Here is a 15,900-nt window from a genome sequence, read left to right as displayed (position 1 = left end):
TGAAATTAATCTGAGTTTGTTTAAATCTCTGCCAGTACCTCATTCACGGTAACCAAATAAATTGCTAAATGTTGTAAAGCTTAAACAATTGTACTTTATTGCACAGCAACACCATGCATCTTTGAAGTGGGGCTCTTCCACTCTCTGCAGGTTTGAAAGACTTTCCAAAGTATTCCAGAAATTCTATTAGGATCTAAGGAGTAATCCAAAATAAATTTTGGTGAATAATATTGTTTCATTGTGCTTAAATTTTCTGAAATTTTATCTTATTTAGTAATATTCAACTGCTTCTCTCAGGCACCATAAATGAACACTGTGTAGGAATTTTGAAATAATCTACATGAATAAGACTAAGAATCATAAACTTAATAAAACATTGTAAGGACAAGCTGTATATGAAATGATATGGTTCCTTCTGTACCTAGTATCCTTCACTCCACCTCTTACCCCTTACCCCTGATCTTTCTGCATTACACTCTCTCCCATCTGCCCCAATCCCATCATTTCCAATAAAATGACTTAAATATTGTGACTTAAAAATTCTACAGAAATTTATGAGTACTAGCAATGGCAGCAACTTACACTCTTGGCAACTTTTTCACCATCCTAGCTCCACAGGGAGACATTCCCAAGCACTCATACAATGAAGGTGGCAGCTGTTCAGTGTAATCTCACTATGACCGTACAGTGCCCGGCAATGACTTCATGACGAAATTCAGAGAACTGATTATGTTGAAGCCATTTTAACGTAAACACAATGTGTAGGGCATCTTAAAAGCACTTTTGAAATAGCTACTATACTATAGGTTTTGGTAATTCATGTCACCAAACATAAAAGAACAAATGCCTAACATTCAATAGTGCCAATTTTTCACTGCTACAATGGCTTCTCTAAGTGCTATGGTCTATCCTTATGGAAAATCTATGTATGTTATATAGAGAAATGTCAAGTATCTTCCTCTCAAATCAATCATTGACATGAATTACTTTCATAAATTGGATGTGGCAGCTATACAAATTATCCTCCAACAGATGGAGTGAAGTCAAGGTTTTCATCTCCATTAGGTTCAAAGCCAATATTTCACTGTCATTACAGAGACTGGCTTGAATTTGTATGATACCATACCATCAGATCATAGTGAACATTCCAATGTCATATTTATTTATATTTACACAATAGTTAAATGTCTTCATGACTACTCTTTGTCTACATATTATGAATTGTTTTCTTTGTCTTTCCACCTGTTCATTTTAAGGCTGGCACAAAAATACAAGGCAATAAAGAGGGAAACGACAAGAAATGCATTCACCAAATAAGTTTCATTATGACAAGGGAATAAATCCAAATCTTATTTTCCTGAGACTAGAATAGCATATAATATATTAAAATAAAAAATAACTCTTAAGGCACTGAGTAGAGTATTTCTTAAATTCTGACCATGATCAGTAGAATGATCATCACTTAATTCTCATCAAACCTGATTAGGTCAGCAATTCTTGAACTTTTGTAGGCGAATAATATGCAGAGAAATAAATATTCTTTAGTATTTTTTCTAAAACTCTGAAGTCCTACAAAGATAATATATAAATGCTTAAGATACATCAATGCTTAATTATCCAAGCTAACAGTAGGAAGCACTGACAGAATATTTGTGGAAGAGTAAACCTCTCAGGGGCAAGATTTTCTAATACTCTGATATAGTAACTTAGTAACTTAGAAATGTAAGAGTGACGACATTTACGTAGGTTCATAAACCAGTAGGCATCTGCCAAGTAAAATTTACTCACCAATAAAGAGGAAGGATATAAATGAAAAGGGCTAAAGTGTTCAGCTGCATTGAGAAAGCAGGAAAAAAAAAAGAGGGCTATGAGGTGTAGGGTATGACAATGTAGGGAGGTGGGGGATGCCTATGAAAGTCTATGTATTACAGGAGGTGGAGTTTGAAAATAAGTAAAAGGCAAAAATTAACAAAACAAATATTGATATTGAATGGAAGATTATAAGAAGACAAGAGTATAGAAAGGACATAAATAAGTAGCAATACGCATCGCAGGGATTACAAATACACATCACTGAGATCTTTGGTCCACTGAAACGCGCTCCCCCAAGTCATTCTTCTTGGTAGGTGGTCCAGAGAGATTTTGAATTCAGCTGAATTTCTCCAATTTAGTGTTTATATTGACCACTGCACTTCAGTTTTACTAAGAAGCCAAGAAGCTTCTTCTCTTCAATATCATTTTTTTAACTTAGCTTTCTAAAAAAATCTTCACCTCTTTGCCTTCTCTGATTAAGAGCTCCTCCCCAAGTAAATGACTGTGGTAGATAATGATGTAATTCAAACAATTTTAAACCATGATGGGAATGACTACTGCCATCCTTTATTTTTGATGGGGGAATGGAAGGAAATGTGAGGGGAGGAATGGAAACGGTAATGAATTTTTTTTTTACCTTCTTCCTGCTATTTTGATATTTGCAGCGTGCAAAAAAGACAATAAAACTAAAGTGAATTTTAAAAATATACATGATAAACACAAAATATTTATATCAGCTCATTTGGAAGACTCTAGAACTCATAACACTTTTCATTTAGGGTAGCAATTATCATCAGCCAATCAATATAACTTACTTATAGAATTTCAGAACTGAAAGGGTTTCTAAAGATAATCTCAAGTATCCTACTGATTATATAGAAAAACTGTTCTAGGAAAGTTCACACAACTAATTGGGGAACGAGGCAGCAGCAGAACTTATGCTTCCAAACTTCTAGGCCAGAAACATTTCCTGCACGCCACGCTGTTTTACTGAGTGATGAATGAATGGGATGGATGTTGTCAGATTCTTCTACTGGATAATCCTAGTTATATTAGGCACCCTTTGGAAACTACATCAATTTATTCAGGCCACAAAAGTACTATTTAGTAAAAGTACTCTGTCCATGGATTGTTGATTCTTAATTATTACTTATGGTGAATCTTCAAACTTTTTCTAATGGAGATGGCTTTCAGAACTCTGATTTTCAACTAAATTTTCTTAACTTTTCTGTTGATTCTTACCCTGTAGCAGTGAAAGGCAAATCCTAGTTCAGCCACCAAGAAAAGTCTCAAATATCCTATTATTCTATCTCTCCCATACCCTACTGAATTTGTTCTTCACCTTTATCACAACCCGTAATCCTTTGAATCCTTCCCTATAGACTCAGCCCATTAGGTCCAATTTTGCTTCATCTGCCTCTTTACCTAAATCCCATGGTCAATTATTTCAACAATGCTCTGATATCTTAGAATTTCTTTCTTTCTTGACAACCAACCAATGACAGCACCTTGCAACTGAGCAGAAAAAGCAGCTTAGGCACCAGCTGTTTATATCTCAACGGAGAAAAAGGTCAGTCAATGAGATGTATCACCAACTCACAGCACAGAGAAAAACAAGAGCCCACCACTGTTGTCAGCTGCCACCTCTTTCATGAGTCAGACTCCCAGGGACACCAAGCCCACACAATGAAATCAAATCAAAGTTGTCTTCTGAACTTCACCCCAAGCCTGCCTGACATTTAAGTTCATGTGAATAAAATTATACTTGATGACCAACATATCCCTGGACTAATGCAATGTAGATCACCTAGTTTCTTTCAGCAAATGGAGGGAAGCAGGAAGAACTGCCTACCTTGGTCCTGCATTCCTGCAACTGTATTCAGATCACTACAATTATGCAATTAATGAAAAGGTATAGAGAAAACAATAGTCCATTTGGTTTATCGTTTATTTTCAAAAAAAAAGACTTATCTTGGTAAAGCAAAACAGAATCCTAGAGGTTCTCCTCCAACCAAGAATCTCTCATGTTAAAATCATATAAGATTTCTTTATAAATGCCGAGATAGCTTTGTTTAATGGCTCTGATTTAATTATCAATATCAGGAAAGATATAAAACAAGGAGAAATGTTCATTCTTATTATGGAAGATGCCTTGCACAAGGTCCCAATGGAAAAACAGGTTCTCCATAGTTGATGAGAGCTTCCTGATGTCCCTATTTATAGGTCATAATTGTACTGACTTCCTCAAGCCCCAGCACATTACAGAGCTTCTTCACAGAGCTCCCAGATTATGGGAAATCAGCCTAACAATCTATTCAGGGAAAACTGTCTGGAAAAAAAAGATGAACTAATAAAAGTTGTAGTAGGTGATTGTCCTTTTATATTTTGCCATGATAAGATCACAAGTACTGCACCCTCTTCTGGGTACCACATCTAGAGAAAGATGACCACAAGAGTGAGAGGACTGGGCACCATGACATATGGGAATATTTAGCCTGGAAAAAAGAATTATGAAGCTTGTTGACTTTTGTCAGGGATAATGTGGAGGAGATTTCAGTAGAACATAATCTACTTCTTGGGTGGGGGTGGCACTTTTTAATTTTTGCCTCTGTATTCCCAAGGCATAGCATATTGTTTTGAACACAGTAGGCCAGTAACAAATGTTTGCTGAGTTGAACTGAGGTACAGAATCAGAAACACTAAGATTCCAGTTAGAGTCAATTCAACTAAATAAAGATTTAACAGGCACCTGTGTAGAGCATAGTGGGGGTTTTTTTTTGTTTGTTTTCAGTTCATGAAAACCCCTTTGGGGTTTTCTTAGCAAAGATGCTAGAGCAGTTTCTTTTCCTTTTCCTTCTCCAGCTTATTTTACAGATGAGGAAACTGAGGTAAACAGTTAGATGACTTGCCCAGAGTCATACAGCTAGCAAGTGTCTGACACTAGATTTGAACTCAGGTCTTCGGAATCCAGGTCCAATACCCTATCCACTACATCACCTGGCTGCCCAGAGTATGATGCTAGGTGCAATACAAGTTTAAATTACAGATGGGATTACAAATTTAGAGCTGGAAAAGACCTTAGAAGTGATCTAACCTAACCCCTCCCCATTTAATAAATAAGGAAACAAAGGCTCAGAGAGGATAAGTGACTTAACCAGGGTCACACTGCTAGTAAGTGTTCTAAGATGGGATTTGAACTTAGTCTCCATGACTAAGTCAAAAACTCTTTCCATTGTATCACACTGCCTCAAACTGTATTTGCCTAAATGAAATTTTATTATTGTCTAGGAATGGGGCATGATAAATATACAGATAAATATAGATCAAAATGATCCCTGAGAACATAAGGGAAACTCTGGCTATGTGGGGTTTGGGAGGCGAGGACAGGGGAAGGTCAGCGTCTACTTGTCAAGCCGACAGAAAGAGCAATTAGAGAGGTTAGAGAAAGGGCAGAGTACAGTGTTTCTGAATCCAACTGAGAAGAGGTTATGCAGATAAGGAACTGATCTGTAAGGTCAGGGCAGGGGTCATAGAAGACTTCATTAAGGAGATGGTTAAATGAAGAGGATGGACTAGAGGATCTGGTCTCTTCCAACAGCAAAGTCCTGCAATTCAATCAACAAGGAAGTTTTTAAACAAGGAAGTGAAATTACAAGAACAATCAAGAAAGAAGAAATGCCCGACAGAAATGAAAAGGATGAATTGTAGAAAGGGAAGAAGAAAAGTGGGAAGACCTGTTATGAGCCTATGGCCATAATCCAGGCCCAATGAAGACTTGTAGAGAAGTAGAGGAGGCTGGAATAGAAGAGGAACATACTGATGGGAAGAATGTTGCAGGGACAGCATCTAAACTAGTTGACAAATGACCAGATACAATAGGCAAGAGGAAGGAAATAATTGAAGATGATCCTAACTCAAACATTAAGTGCAAATCCTGAAACAGTAAAACCAAAAGGAGTAAATAGCTTTGAAGAAGGATAATGGACATGCTGAATTGGACATGGCAGCCCCCATCCAGTGGAGACATTCTGCAGCCAGTTCAACATGGGAGTATGATAGTTCAGAGCTGTTGATATGGATTTGGAGGACAACTACATGGAGATGGCAAGTGGGAGTATATGATATTATCAAGAGAAAGATAAAAAAGAAAAGGAAGGAACTTTGGAGAACACTCACATTCAGGATGTGGAAAAAGATGTTAAGCCAGTGAAAGAAACAGAAAGAGCAATTAGAGAGGTAGGAGAAACTAAAGAGTATGTTTCAAAGCCCAGATGAGGAGAGATCATCCAGAATGAGGAAGGGATCTGTAAACTGTTTGGAGAAGACTAAGAGAAACCAATGACTCAGCAGACCTTTAAAAAGGGAATAACCAATTGGAAGATCTTCTCTTTGAGCCAAGCATGTGAGTACCCTTCAGACCTCTTACTGGTTGGGTTGGGATAGGCATGGTGCCTTCCTCTATTATGACATGTTAACTGCTCCCACTCAGTAGAAGTTTCTATATTACACTCTCTACCCCAAAACTTATCTCACCTCGTTAGATATTTTGTGAACCCAACAGAAATTTTACAAAGAGCTTCTTTAGCCTTAGTTAATGGAAAAACAAGTAATCAAGTGTCCCACTCTACCCCCAGACAATAACAAGGTGATAGGACGTGATGCTAATTATGCAGATACTACTTGCCAGCTGCATGCCCTTGCCTATATGTGATTTAGGCCTACAGAGAAAGAAAAAGAAAGCCACTTTATCTCCCTTGCTCTCCATTTTTTTATACTTTCCTCATGTAGACCAGAGCTTCAAAAGTCATTATTCCTTAAGAAGCTGAGTGACTGGTCTTTCACAAGTTGGTAAGTACCATAAATTTAGAGAATTTAGCTGAAAATGGTATGGTATATCCATTAGCTCTGGCTTTAATGCTTTATAAATTTAGGATCAAAGTTTTCAAACACTTTCCAACCCAGAGGAGCAATATAAACAAAAAATGACTAGGTTTCCTTGACCACAGTTCTGAAATAAAAAATCCTTTGATATAAGTATATATATAGACAAGGGTAAAAGTTTTCTAGGTTAAAACTTGTAATCTTTCTGATGTCACATCTGAAAACTCAACAATGAATACTAAAGCCATCATAAAAATAGTCCCTTTCATTCATCTTGATTAGTTGGAACTTAGTAGGAACTAACTAAGTTGAATATTCCCCACCCCCATAAATATATGTGTATGGGTGTATATGTGTGCATGTGTGAATTGTGATGTAGATTGCTGTCCTAGCTTCATGCATACATATACACACATATGTGTGTGTATATTATGTGTATATATACAAATATATTCACATGGATTGCTTTCCTAGCTTCATCCAACCTGGATGGGAAACTCCAATGACCAAGTGCCCTCCACCCTTTTCTCCACAGTCACAGCCTTATTTTCAAGACCCAAACCCAAAATGAACGTATCCCTGACATTCACATTGTTCTGTTACAGTGACAATTCCTTTCAGTCAGTGGTCATACAAGATGGCCACTGAAGTCAGCCCTCAAATTGTGATTTTTGTATGTGATGTATTGTCTTGCAATGATTCCTTGAGGGTAGGAGTAGTGGGAGATTGGTTGGAGGGTTTTCCCACTTTTAATATAACCTTTTTCATTTCTCAAATTAATATCATCTTGATAATCTATAACAGGGATGAGGAACCTGTAGCCTCGAGACCACATGTGGCCTTCTAGGTCCTCAAGTATGGTCTTTTGACTGAATCCAAACTTCACAGAACAAATTTCCTTAATAAAAGGATTTATTCTGTAAAATTTGTAATACTCAAGGACCGTAGAAGGCCATATATGGCTTCGAGGCCACAGGTTCCCCACCCCTGAACTAGAATGCTGGGCCTAATCTAATGAGAAATTTAATAGGGATGAATACAAAGTCATAGGATCCTAGCTTTAGAGGTAGAAAAAAAAAAGCATTAGAATAAAGGAGAAACCTGAGGCTCAGAAAAAGTAATTTATCTGAGGTCAAACAGAGTAAGTGGAAGAGTTAGTATTTGAACCAGGACCTCTGACTCCAAATCCAACACGCTCTCTACTGCATGACACTGCCTCAGTTAATATGAAAACTGACAGGATAATTGAGGAAGTATCTACTTCACTGTCACTATAAGGTAAGAGGATGACTGGCAAGACATTTCTTTCCCAACACACAGCTCTCTAGAATCTCCTCAGATTTTGATGTAATGCCATTCTCAGAATCTTCATGGGATAGTCTCAGTCTGTTTGTGGATGAAGCCAAAACATATGAATTTTAAGCCAAATACAGCATCAGCAGAATAATGACCACCAGGGTATAATATTTACTTTTTATAGATTATCAGAGATTTCTTTGAGGATAGAGACAGTTCTCATTTCTTTTCCTTTGTAACTCAAATGTTTAGCACAATGCCTAGAACACAACATGTATTTAATAAGTATTTATGGAATACCTATATATGCATATCTATATATGTGAGTATGATATATGTATGTGTATATGTAGCACAAAATCTAATTTTCCATACGTGTATGTGTACATGTGTGTATACACAAATAAATGCATGCATGTGTCTATATGTGCACATATATGTATCATATATACATGTGTATACATACATATATAATAGAGACACACACATATCCTACCCATCTGTAAAGACTCAGCTCAGATTTCACCTCTTCTTTGAAACCTTCTCTGGACACATCAAAAGAGGCTTCCTCTTCTGCATTCCTAGAGCCCTTACTAGAGCCATCCTTTATTTGTTACTGATAGAATTTGCTGCCTAGCATCATTAGTTATATGGCATATGTTATATGACACTTATATGACAGCATGGCACAGTGGAGAGAAAGCTGGATTTGGAAGCAGGAAGACCTGAGGTGAACTCGTGCCTCTTAAAGAACTGTGTGACCTGGGACAACTGATTTAATCTCTTCGTGTTCTAGATGTCTCTCTAAACTTATGAGCTGCAGAGAAAGTTTTGATTTGCACTGATAGCTTCCTCATCTGAGTGTTCCCTATACCAATGAGATCAGAAGTCACCACCCTAATGTTAGTACTATTTTCTTGTGTTTTCCCCCCAAATAGGTCATAAATTCTTGGGAGGCGGAGATCATATGTTATAACTGGAATAAAAAAATATTTGTTGATTGATTTGCTGACATAAATTTTAATAATTTTTTTGTCTTCCTTAGTGTCCAAATTTCCAAATTCCCTGAACTCCCAAATTTCTGAACCCCTGTGACATGAAGGGATCTTCTTCCTAAATCCCCAGTCCCTATCAGATTATTCCCTCTTTTCATGAAAGTTTAGGCATCTTCTCCAGTGAGGGCAAGTTCTTAGTATCTTATGACTAGTTCTGCAATATACCACTTAAGCCTCTTGCTCTTGACAGGGAAATCAAAATATTTTATCATTTGGAGGCCCTTTTTAATCTGTCTTATTTACTCAATCTATCTGGCTCCTTAATCCAAAGGGAAAAGTGAGCTCAAAGCAATTTAATACACGTGAAAGGGCAAGAAAGTGTCAAGAAAAAGACACCAATGTCTTTCCCCCAGGGCTTATTTCTGCCTCTTTGACTTTTCACTAACCAGCCAAATTTACAGAGGAGAACAGAAGAGGTTTGGAATTGGAAAACTTGGGAATTCCTCGGAGTTGTTTTGCAGTACCTAGGCAAATAGGTTTCAAGGATTACAATTAGGAGGTACAAAGAACATTCACCACAAAGTAGGGTGAGGTCTCTGATGGAAAAGCCCAAGGCTCTGACCCAGAAAGTTTAGTGCAAATAAAAACTAATGAACCTGAGGACACCAACTACTGTTAGTAGTGAGTGTCTCTACTATTTGCTCTAAATATCCTGACTTCTGAGGTATCTCTTACTGGCAATGACAGGCCTTGGAGCCAAGGTTCTCAAGGAAATAAAACAGGTAAGGACAGGAGAAAAACATGAAAGTTTCTCCTCCAAAACACACTCCAGTATTATTGTTGGTTCTATGTCTAAGGATGACTGCTTTCCTAAAATAGCCCCTTAAAGAGCCTCTTGCTTGATTAGTAATTTAGTTCACTTTTTCATATGACTTTTTGAAAAGGCTATTTATACCCTTTGACCACATATCAATTGGGGAATGAGTCTTATTTTTATCAATATTTATTTTATATCAGTATTTATTTTATATGTATTATATCATGTATGTTATATATACATGTTACGTTATACATATACATATATAATATGTATACACATTATATATGTATTATATTATACTACATTATAAAATAATATTTATACTATATATTTGCAAAATGAGGTCTTTATTGCAGTAAAAAAAAATTTCCCCAGTTTCTTGCTTTTCTTATTTATTTACCTATTTGTTTGTTTGTTTGTTTATTTTCAGCGTTCCACAATCACTACCATACAACCTAGATATTTTCTTTCCCTCCCTCTCCGTCTCTCCCCCCTAGTCCCCCTCTCCCTCCCCGAGACAGCCTACATTTTAATATAGGTTCTACACATACATTCCTATTAAATACATTTCAAATACACATTCATAGTCATGTTGTATAGAGGAATTAAAATGAATGGGAGAAATCATATAACAAACCAAGACATAATACAAAAGAAAATGATCTGCTACAATCTGCGATTGAATTCCATAGTTCTTTCTCTGGGTGTGGAAGGCATTTTGCCTTAAAAGACCATAGAGAATTTTTTAAATCCTTGCATTGCAATGAAATTCTAAGTCTACCAGAAAAAGTCCTCGCACACTGTGGTTGTTGCTGTGTACAAAGTTCTCCTGGTTCTGCTCCTTTCCCTCAGCATCAGATCATAGAAGTCTTTCCAGGCCTCTCTGACATCTTCCTGTTCATCATTTCTTATAGCACAATAGTATTCCATTACATTCATATACCGTAATTTATTCAGCTATTCCCCAATTGATGGTCATCCCCTTGATTTCCAGTTTTGGGCCACTATAAAGAATGCTACTGTAAATATTTTTGTACATGTGGGACCCTTTCCCATTTTTATGATCTCTTGGGGATACATCCTAGAAATGATATTGCTGGGTCAAACGGTATGCACATTTTTGTAGCCCTTTGGGTATAGTTCCAAATTGCTCTCCAGAATGGTTCAGCTCACAGCTCCACCAACAACGAATTAGTGTTCCAACTCTCCCACATCCTCTCCCACATTTATTATCTTCCTGATAGATGTGATGTGGTATCTCAGAGTTGTTTTGATTTGCATCTCTCTAATCAATAGTGATTTGCAGCATTTTTTCATATGACTATAGATATTCTTAATTTCTTCCTCTGAAAGTTGCCTGTTCATATCCTTTGACCATTTATCAATTGGGGAATGACTTGTACTCTTGTATTTGACTCAGTTCTCTATATATTTTAGAAATGAGGACTTTATCACAGACAGTAGTTGCAAAAATTCTTTCCCCTTTTCTTCTAATTTTGACTGCATTGGTTTTGTCTGTGCAAAAACTTTTTAGTTTTTTCAGTTTTCATAGAATCAAAATTCTCCGTTTTACCTCCCTTGATCTTCTCTATCACTTGTTTGGTCATAAGCTCTTCTCTTATCCATAGATCTCACAGGTAATTTTTTTTTCCCACCCTCCTCTAATTTGCTTTTGATGTCACCCTTCATATCTAAATCATTTTGACCTTAACTTGGTAGACAGTGTAAGATGGTGGTCTATGCCTATTTTCTGCCAAATTACTTTCCAGTTTTCCCAGCAGTCTTTGTCAAATATTTGTGTGTCGTTGTCCCAAAACCTTGGATCTTTGGGTTTATCAAACTATAAGTTACTATCGTCATTTTCTTTGGAATATTGTATACCTACTATATTCCACTGCTCAACTACTCTCAGCAACAGATTGTTTTGATGAGTAACACTTTGTAATATAGTTTGAAATCCAGCGTTTTATATATACACATGTATATATACATATATATATGTAATAGACTTCCTTCTTTAACATGTTTTTTCATTTATGTCCTTGATGTTTTTGTTCAGTCATTTCAGTCGTGTTCAACTCTTTCTGACCACATTTGAAGTTTTCTTGACAAAGATTATGGATTGCTTTGCCATTTCCTTCTCCAGCTCATTTTACAGATGAGGAAACTGAGACAAACAGGGTCACATGATTTTCCCAAGGTCACACAGCTAACAAATATTTGAGGCCAGATTTGAACTCAGAAAGATGAGTTTCACTAATTCCAGGCTGGCCAGTCTTTCTACTGTGCCATCTAGCACTCCCATTTACCATGGCAGCTACTAAATCTTGTGTTTTTGAATGTGGCTCCAAGGTGTTTGAATGATTTATTTCTGACTGCTTTCAATCAATATTTTCTGGAAGCTCCAAAATTTGGCTGCAATTTGCATGGGACTTTACATTTTGGGATCTCTTTCAGGAGGCAATTAATGGGTTCTTTCAGTTTCTATTTTGCCTTCTAGTTCTAAGATATCAGGGCAGTATTCTTTGATGACTTCTTGAAATATGATATCAAGGTTCTTTTTTTGATCATGGCTTTTAGGTAGGACAATAATTCTTAAATTATCTCTCCTTGATCTATTCTCTAGGTTAATTGTTTTCCCAATGAGATATTTCACATTTTCATCCTTTTGACTTTGTTTTTGTTTTTGAACTGAAAGAACACTGTAGAGTCCACTCATGAAGAAAAGATATTCAAAGACTTCATCTGAAGTCATGAGCTTACAACCTAGAAGTCCAGCATGCCTGGTGAAGATGTGTCTAGCCATATCCAGCAAAAACTACATGTGTAGTTAGGCAACAATTGCCATAAATAGCAAGTAATTAGCAGGAACTAATTGTGTTCTCTTGTTAACTTAAAAGTCAACATATCAATGAAGGCTCATGAACTCCAGACCCACAGAGTCCCTTGAACCTGAGGTAGCCCTCTCTGAGACTTCAACCACATAAGTTAGAAGGTATTCCCAGGCACTACAAAAGCAAATTTGCTAAGCCCTAACTACAAGCTTTTTTCCAGCTCTGACTTACCTGCACATACAGGGTCTTACTCTGATGAAATAAATATTGGAAGATGACCCCACTTCTCTTTCCTGGCACCATGTGTGTGGGCTTTGCAGTTTTGTGCTACATCTTTGTCTTTCTTTCTATTCGCTACAATTCTCATCTTTTCTCTTTCTCTATTTTCACTTCTATATTGTTACTAGCACCCTGGCAAAATGAAGACAGGTTCATATCCCACCTCTGATACTAGTTAGTTCTCAAAAAGCAGGAAGGTCTATTATCTCCTTTGCCATAATGCAATTAAGACTTATCTTTTAAGTTATAGAAAGAATATGATCTACTGTGATGGATATGTAATCATGGGGGGGAAAGTCCCATCCCACTTTTGATAAAATATCCAAAACAGAGCCAAAAGCCAGTCATGGGACTTATCAACAATACAGCTACACCTTCCCTTATGCCCCAACATTCCTCCCCCTTCCCCTGCTGTGCAAGCTACTAACCTTGTGCCTTTTAAGCCTAGTGCCAGACCCACATAGCCAATATAGCCTGAACTCCTACCCACAGCTTCCTAGGAGGTATCATAGGGAAAATTTTGCCCCTCAGATCATCTTGTGACTGCAACAGCCACATCTTGGAGGGTGGGTTCTGAACTCTAGGGCAATGACCTAAGAAAGAGCCCCACTTCCCTCTTTCAATTTTGGATGGGACAGAGTGAGTCACAAAGGATAAACATGGATGGATTGCGATCTGAATCATAGATGATATTACTTTCTGTGGCCTTACCCCTAACCCCCCAAAACTACTCATCTTCCAAACTGCCCTATTATTGTTGAGGTCAACATCATCCTCCTAGTCCCCCAAGTTATCACAGACTTAGTATCATCTGGACTCTTCATTTTCTCTCACCCCACATCCAAATATCCAACCAGTTGTCAGACCATGTCATTTCTAGCTCCACATCTCTCACGTACATGCCCTATCAAGCCCCCATCCACTCTCACCTAAACAATGACCTCCTCATTGGTCTCCAAACTCAAGTCTCTCCCTACTCCAATCTATATTTCAAATGCCAAAGTAATTTTCAAGTGCAGGTATAACCATGCCATCCCCCTACTCAATAAACTCCAGTGGCTACCTATGGATTTTAGGATCAAATAATATTTCATTTTTATCTCATCCTCTTAATTTTTGTCTAAGTTTTATTTTACGTAATTATTAGTATAACAGTACATGAATATAATTGATAAGTAAATATACCCATTGTTAGTGAGTGTTCAAAAATATTTTACTACTGTGATCAAAAAAGTTTGTAGACTCCTGGCTTAGAGGATCACCTGAGATCAGGGAACCTGTCATTCTTAAATGAGGTCCTTGGCCTGCAGTTACTTAAAAACTGGTATTCCTACAAGAAAACAGGCAGCAGTGAGGGTGAAATTAGGTGCACAAAAGATCAAACAGAATAAATAACAATAAAGCATGCAATAATATGAAAACACATTTTTTCTGTACCTATGATGCTTTTGCTGCTTTTCCTGCTTTTCCTTTTTTGTCTTTTCTTGACTCTCCTTTCTCTTTTTTACCTTTCTTGATTTTTTTAGAAGCTACGCTTTCACTGTCATTTACACTTCCTTTTTCTATTTGGGAACGTGAGGCTTCAAGATCTTTCTTGGCTTTTTCAACTTCCTGTTAAAAAAAATAGTTAGCAATGATTAGCAAGCTTTCTATTCAGTTTCTCCATTCTTTCCAAGACATGTCTCAACCTCACCATGCCCATCCGTGTCAAATGCGTATTTTAGAAGTTCACATTTGCCTTGAAAACATGGTCATTACCCAAGAGCTATCTATAACTACTTTATTTTCTATGTCATTATCAAAGCAAATGGAAGAATGAAAATGAAGAGAAGCCCAGAAATTGGTTCCTAGGGCTCCTCCTCTACAGTATGCTAGCACTAACATGAAACATTTGCCAAGATAGTAGTTAAAACTCTTTTGCCTCTGTCATTATTACAATTGACATGTTCCCCAAGTAAATAATAGTGTTTATTTATTACTAGACCTGCAAATAATTCCTTTGAAATAGAAAGAAGAAAGATTTACACTAAAAGAATTGAAATTGATTCTATCAAAAAAGGAAAAGTACTGTGAAAAATTAACTAATGTTGCAAAAAAGAGATCATTATATGTATACATGATGAACATTTAATATGTAAAATGATACAATTTTCAAAAATATACAGTCATTAAATAACAGAATAAAATCTTATTTTTCATGCAACATACATGCTGATCAAAAAGTCCTTTATAAACAATTCCTTAATTTGCAAACTATATCAAAATGCCACACTATCCTTTACCTGTAAAGCATCTTTCAATTGTTCCTGAAGAAATCTGTTCTCACTTTCCAGAGAAATTACTACTTTCTATAAGATAATAAGAAAAAGTTTATTTTTCTTTTCTCTACTCATACTTACTTTAGAATACTTTTAAAATGCTACATTTTACTTGTTTTTCAAACATGAGAAAATTTTATCATCTAATTTTTCTTTAATTGACCATTTTTATTCTTTAGAAAATATTATCATTAGTATATTTTAAAGCTAAAAAAACTGTGGTCCTTAACAATCACAGAAAGTTCACATACTTTCATCATTCAAGAACTTGGAGCAGCAAAGAACATCACAAGTCAGTACGACTTTCTTGTCTATAGGCCAAAATATGTGTAGTTAATTTTCAGCATGTTCCTCTAAAATGGTTCAAAGGAAAAGAATACTTTTTGCTGCCCAGCCTGTGCGCCAAGGAAATGTGTTCTCCCTCTGAATATATTTAAGGTTGCCAACAAACTATTCTTGTTGGCAAGTTAATAAAAATATAAATATTGTGTAGTCCAGCACTAACACTTAATTATCCATTTGGGCAAAATGGAAAGGTCTTTGTCCTCCATTGATTACAGATCACTGCCAAGCCTTTTCACCATATGCAGCTGTTTGAAAAACATCTACTCATTTGAAACTTAATTGCATCACTTAATTGCAATAATGATGACTTGAAAGCAATA

The 15,900-nt window shown here is 36.5% G+C and overlaps 1 protein-coding gene across 14 annotated transcripts in view; it reads right to left on the bottom strand.

Annotated features, from left to right (window-relative positions):
- Window positions 1-76: 76 nt before the first annotated feature.
- The window catches only part of CCDC7 (coiled-coil domain containing 7), a 122,458-nt gene continuing 106,634 nt past the window's right edge, over window positions 77-15,900 (bottom strand). For 8 of the 14 annotated variants that reach the window (XM_072651944.1, XM_072651945.1, XM_072651943.1 and 5 more), the window contains 3 exons: window positions 15,200-15,265; window positions 14,355-14,528; window positions 77-193 (listed from right to left, as the gene is read on the bottom strand). In XM_072651944.1, coding sequence (XP_072508045.1) covers window positions 14,355-14,528; window positions 15,200-15,265 — 240 coding nt within the window. In that variant the 3' untranslated portion in view covers window positions 77-193. Of the gene's footprint in view, window positions 194-14,021; window positions 14,248-14,354; window positions 14,529-15,199; window positions 15,266-15,900 lie in introns of those variants that run through there. The other 6 variants (XR_011976717.1, XM_072651946.1, XM_072651952.1 and 3 more) reach the window with 4 other exon arrangements.

The sequence above is a fragment of the Notamacropus eugenii genome, chromosome 3 (genome assembly GCF_028372415.1).
Source record: "Notamacropus eugenii isolate mMacEug1 chromosome 3, mMacEug1.pri_v2, whole genome shotgun sequence".
NCBI lineage: Eukaryota > Metazoa > Chordata > Mammalia > Diprotodontia > Macropodidae > Notamacropus > Notamacropus eugenii.
This window is presented reverse-complemented; position numbering and strand designations above follow the sequence as displayed.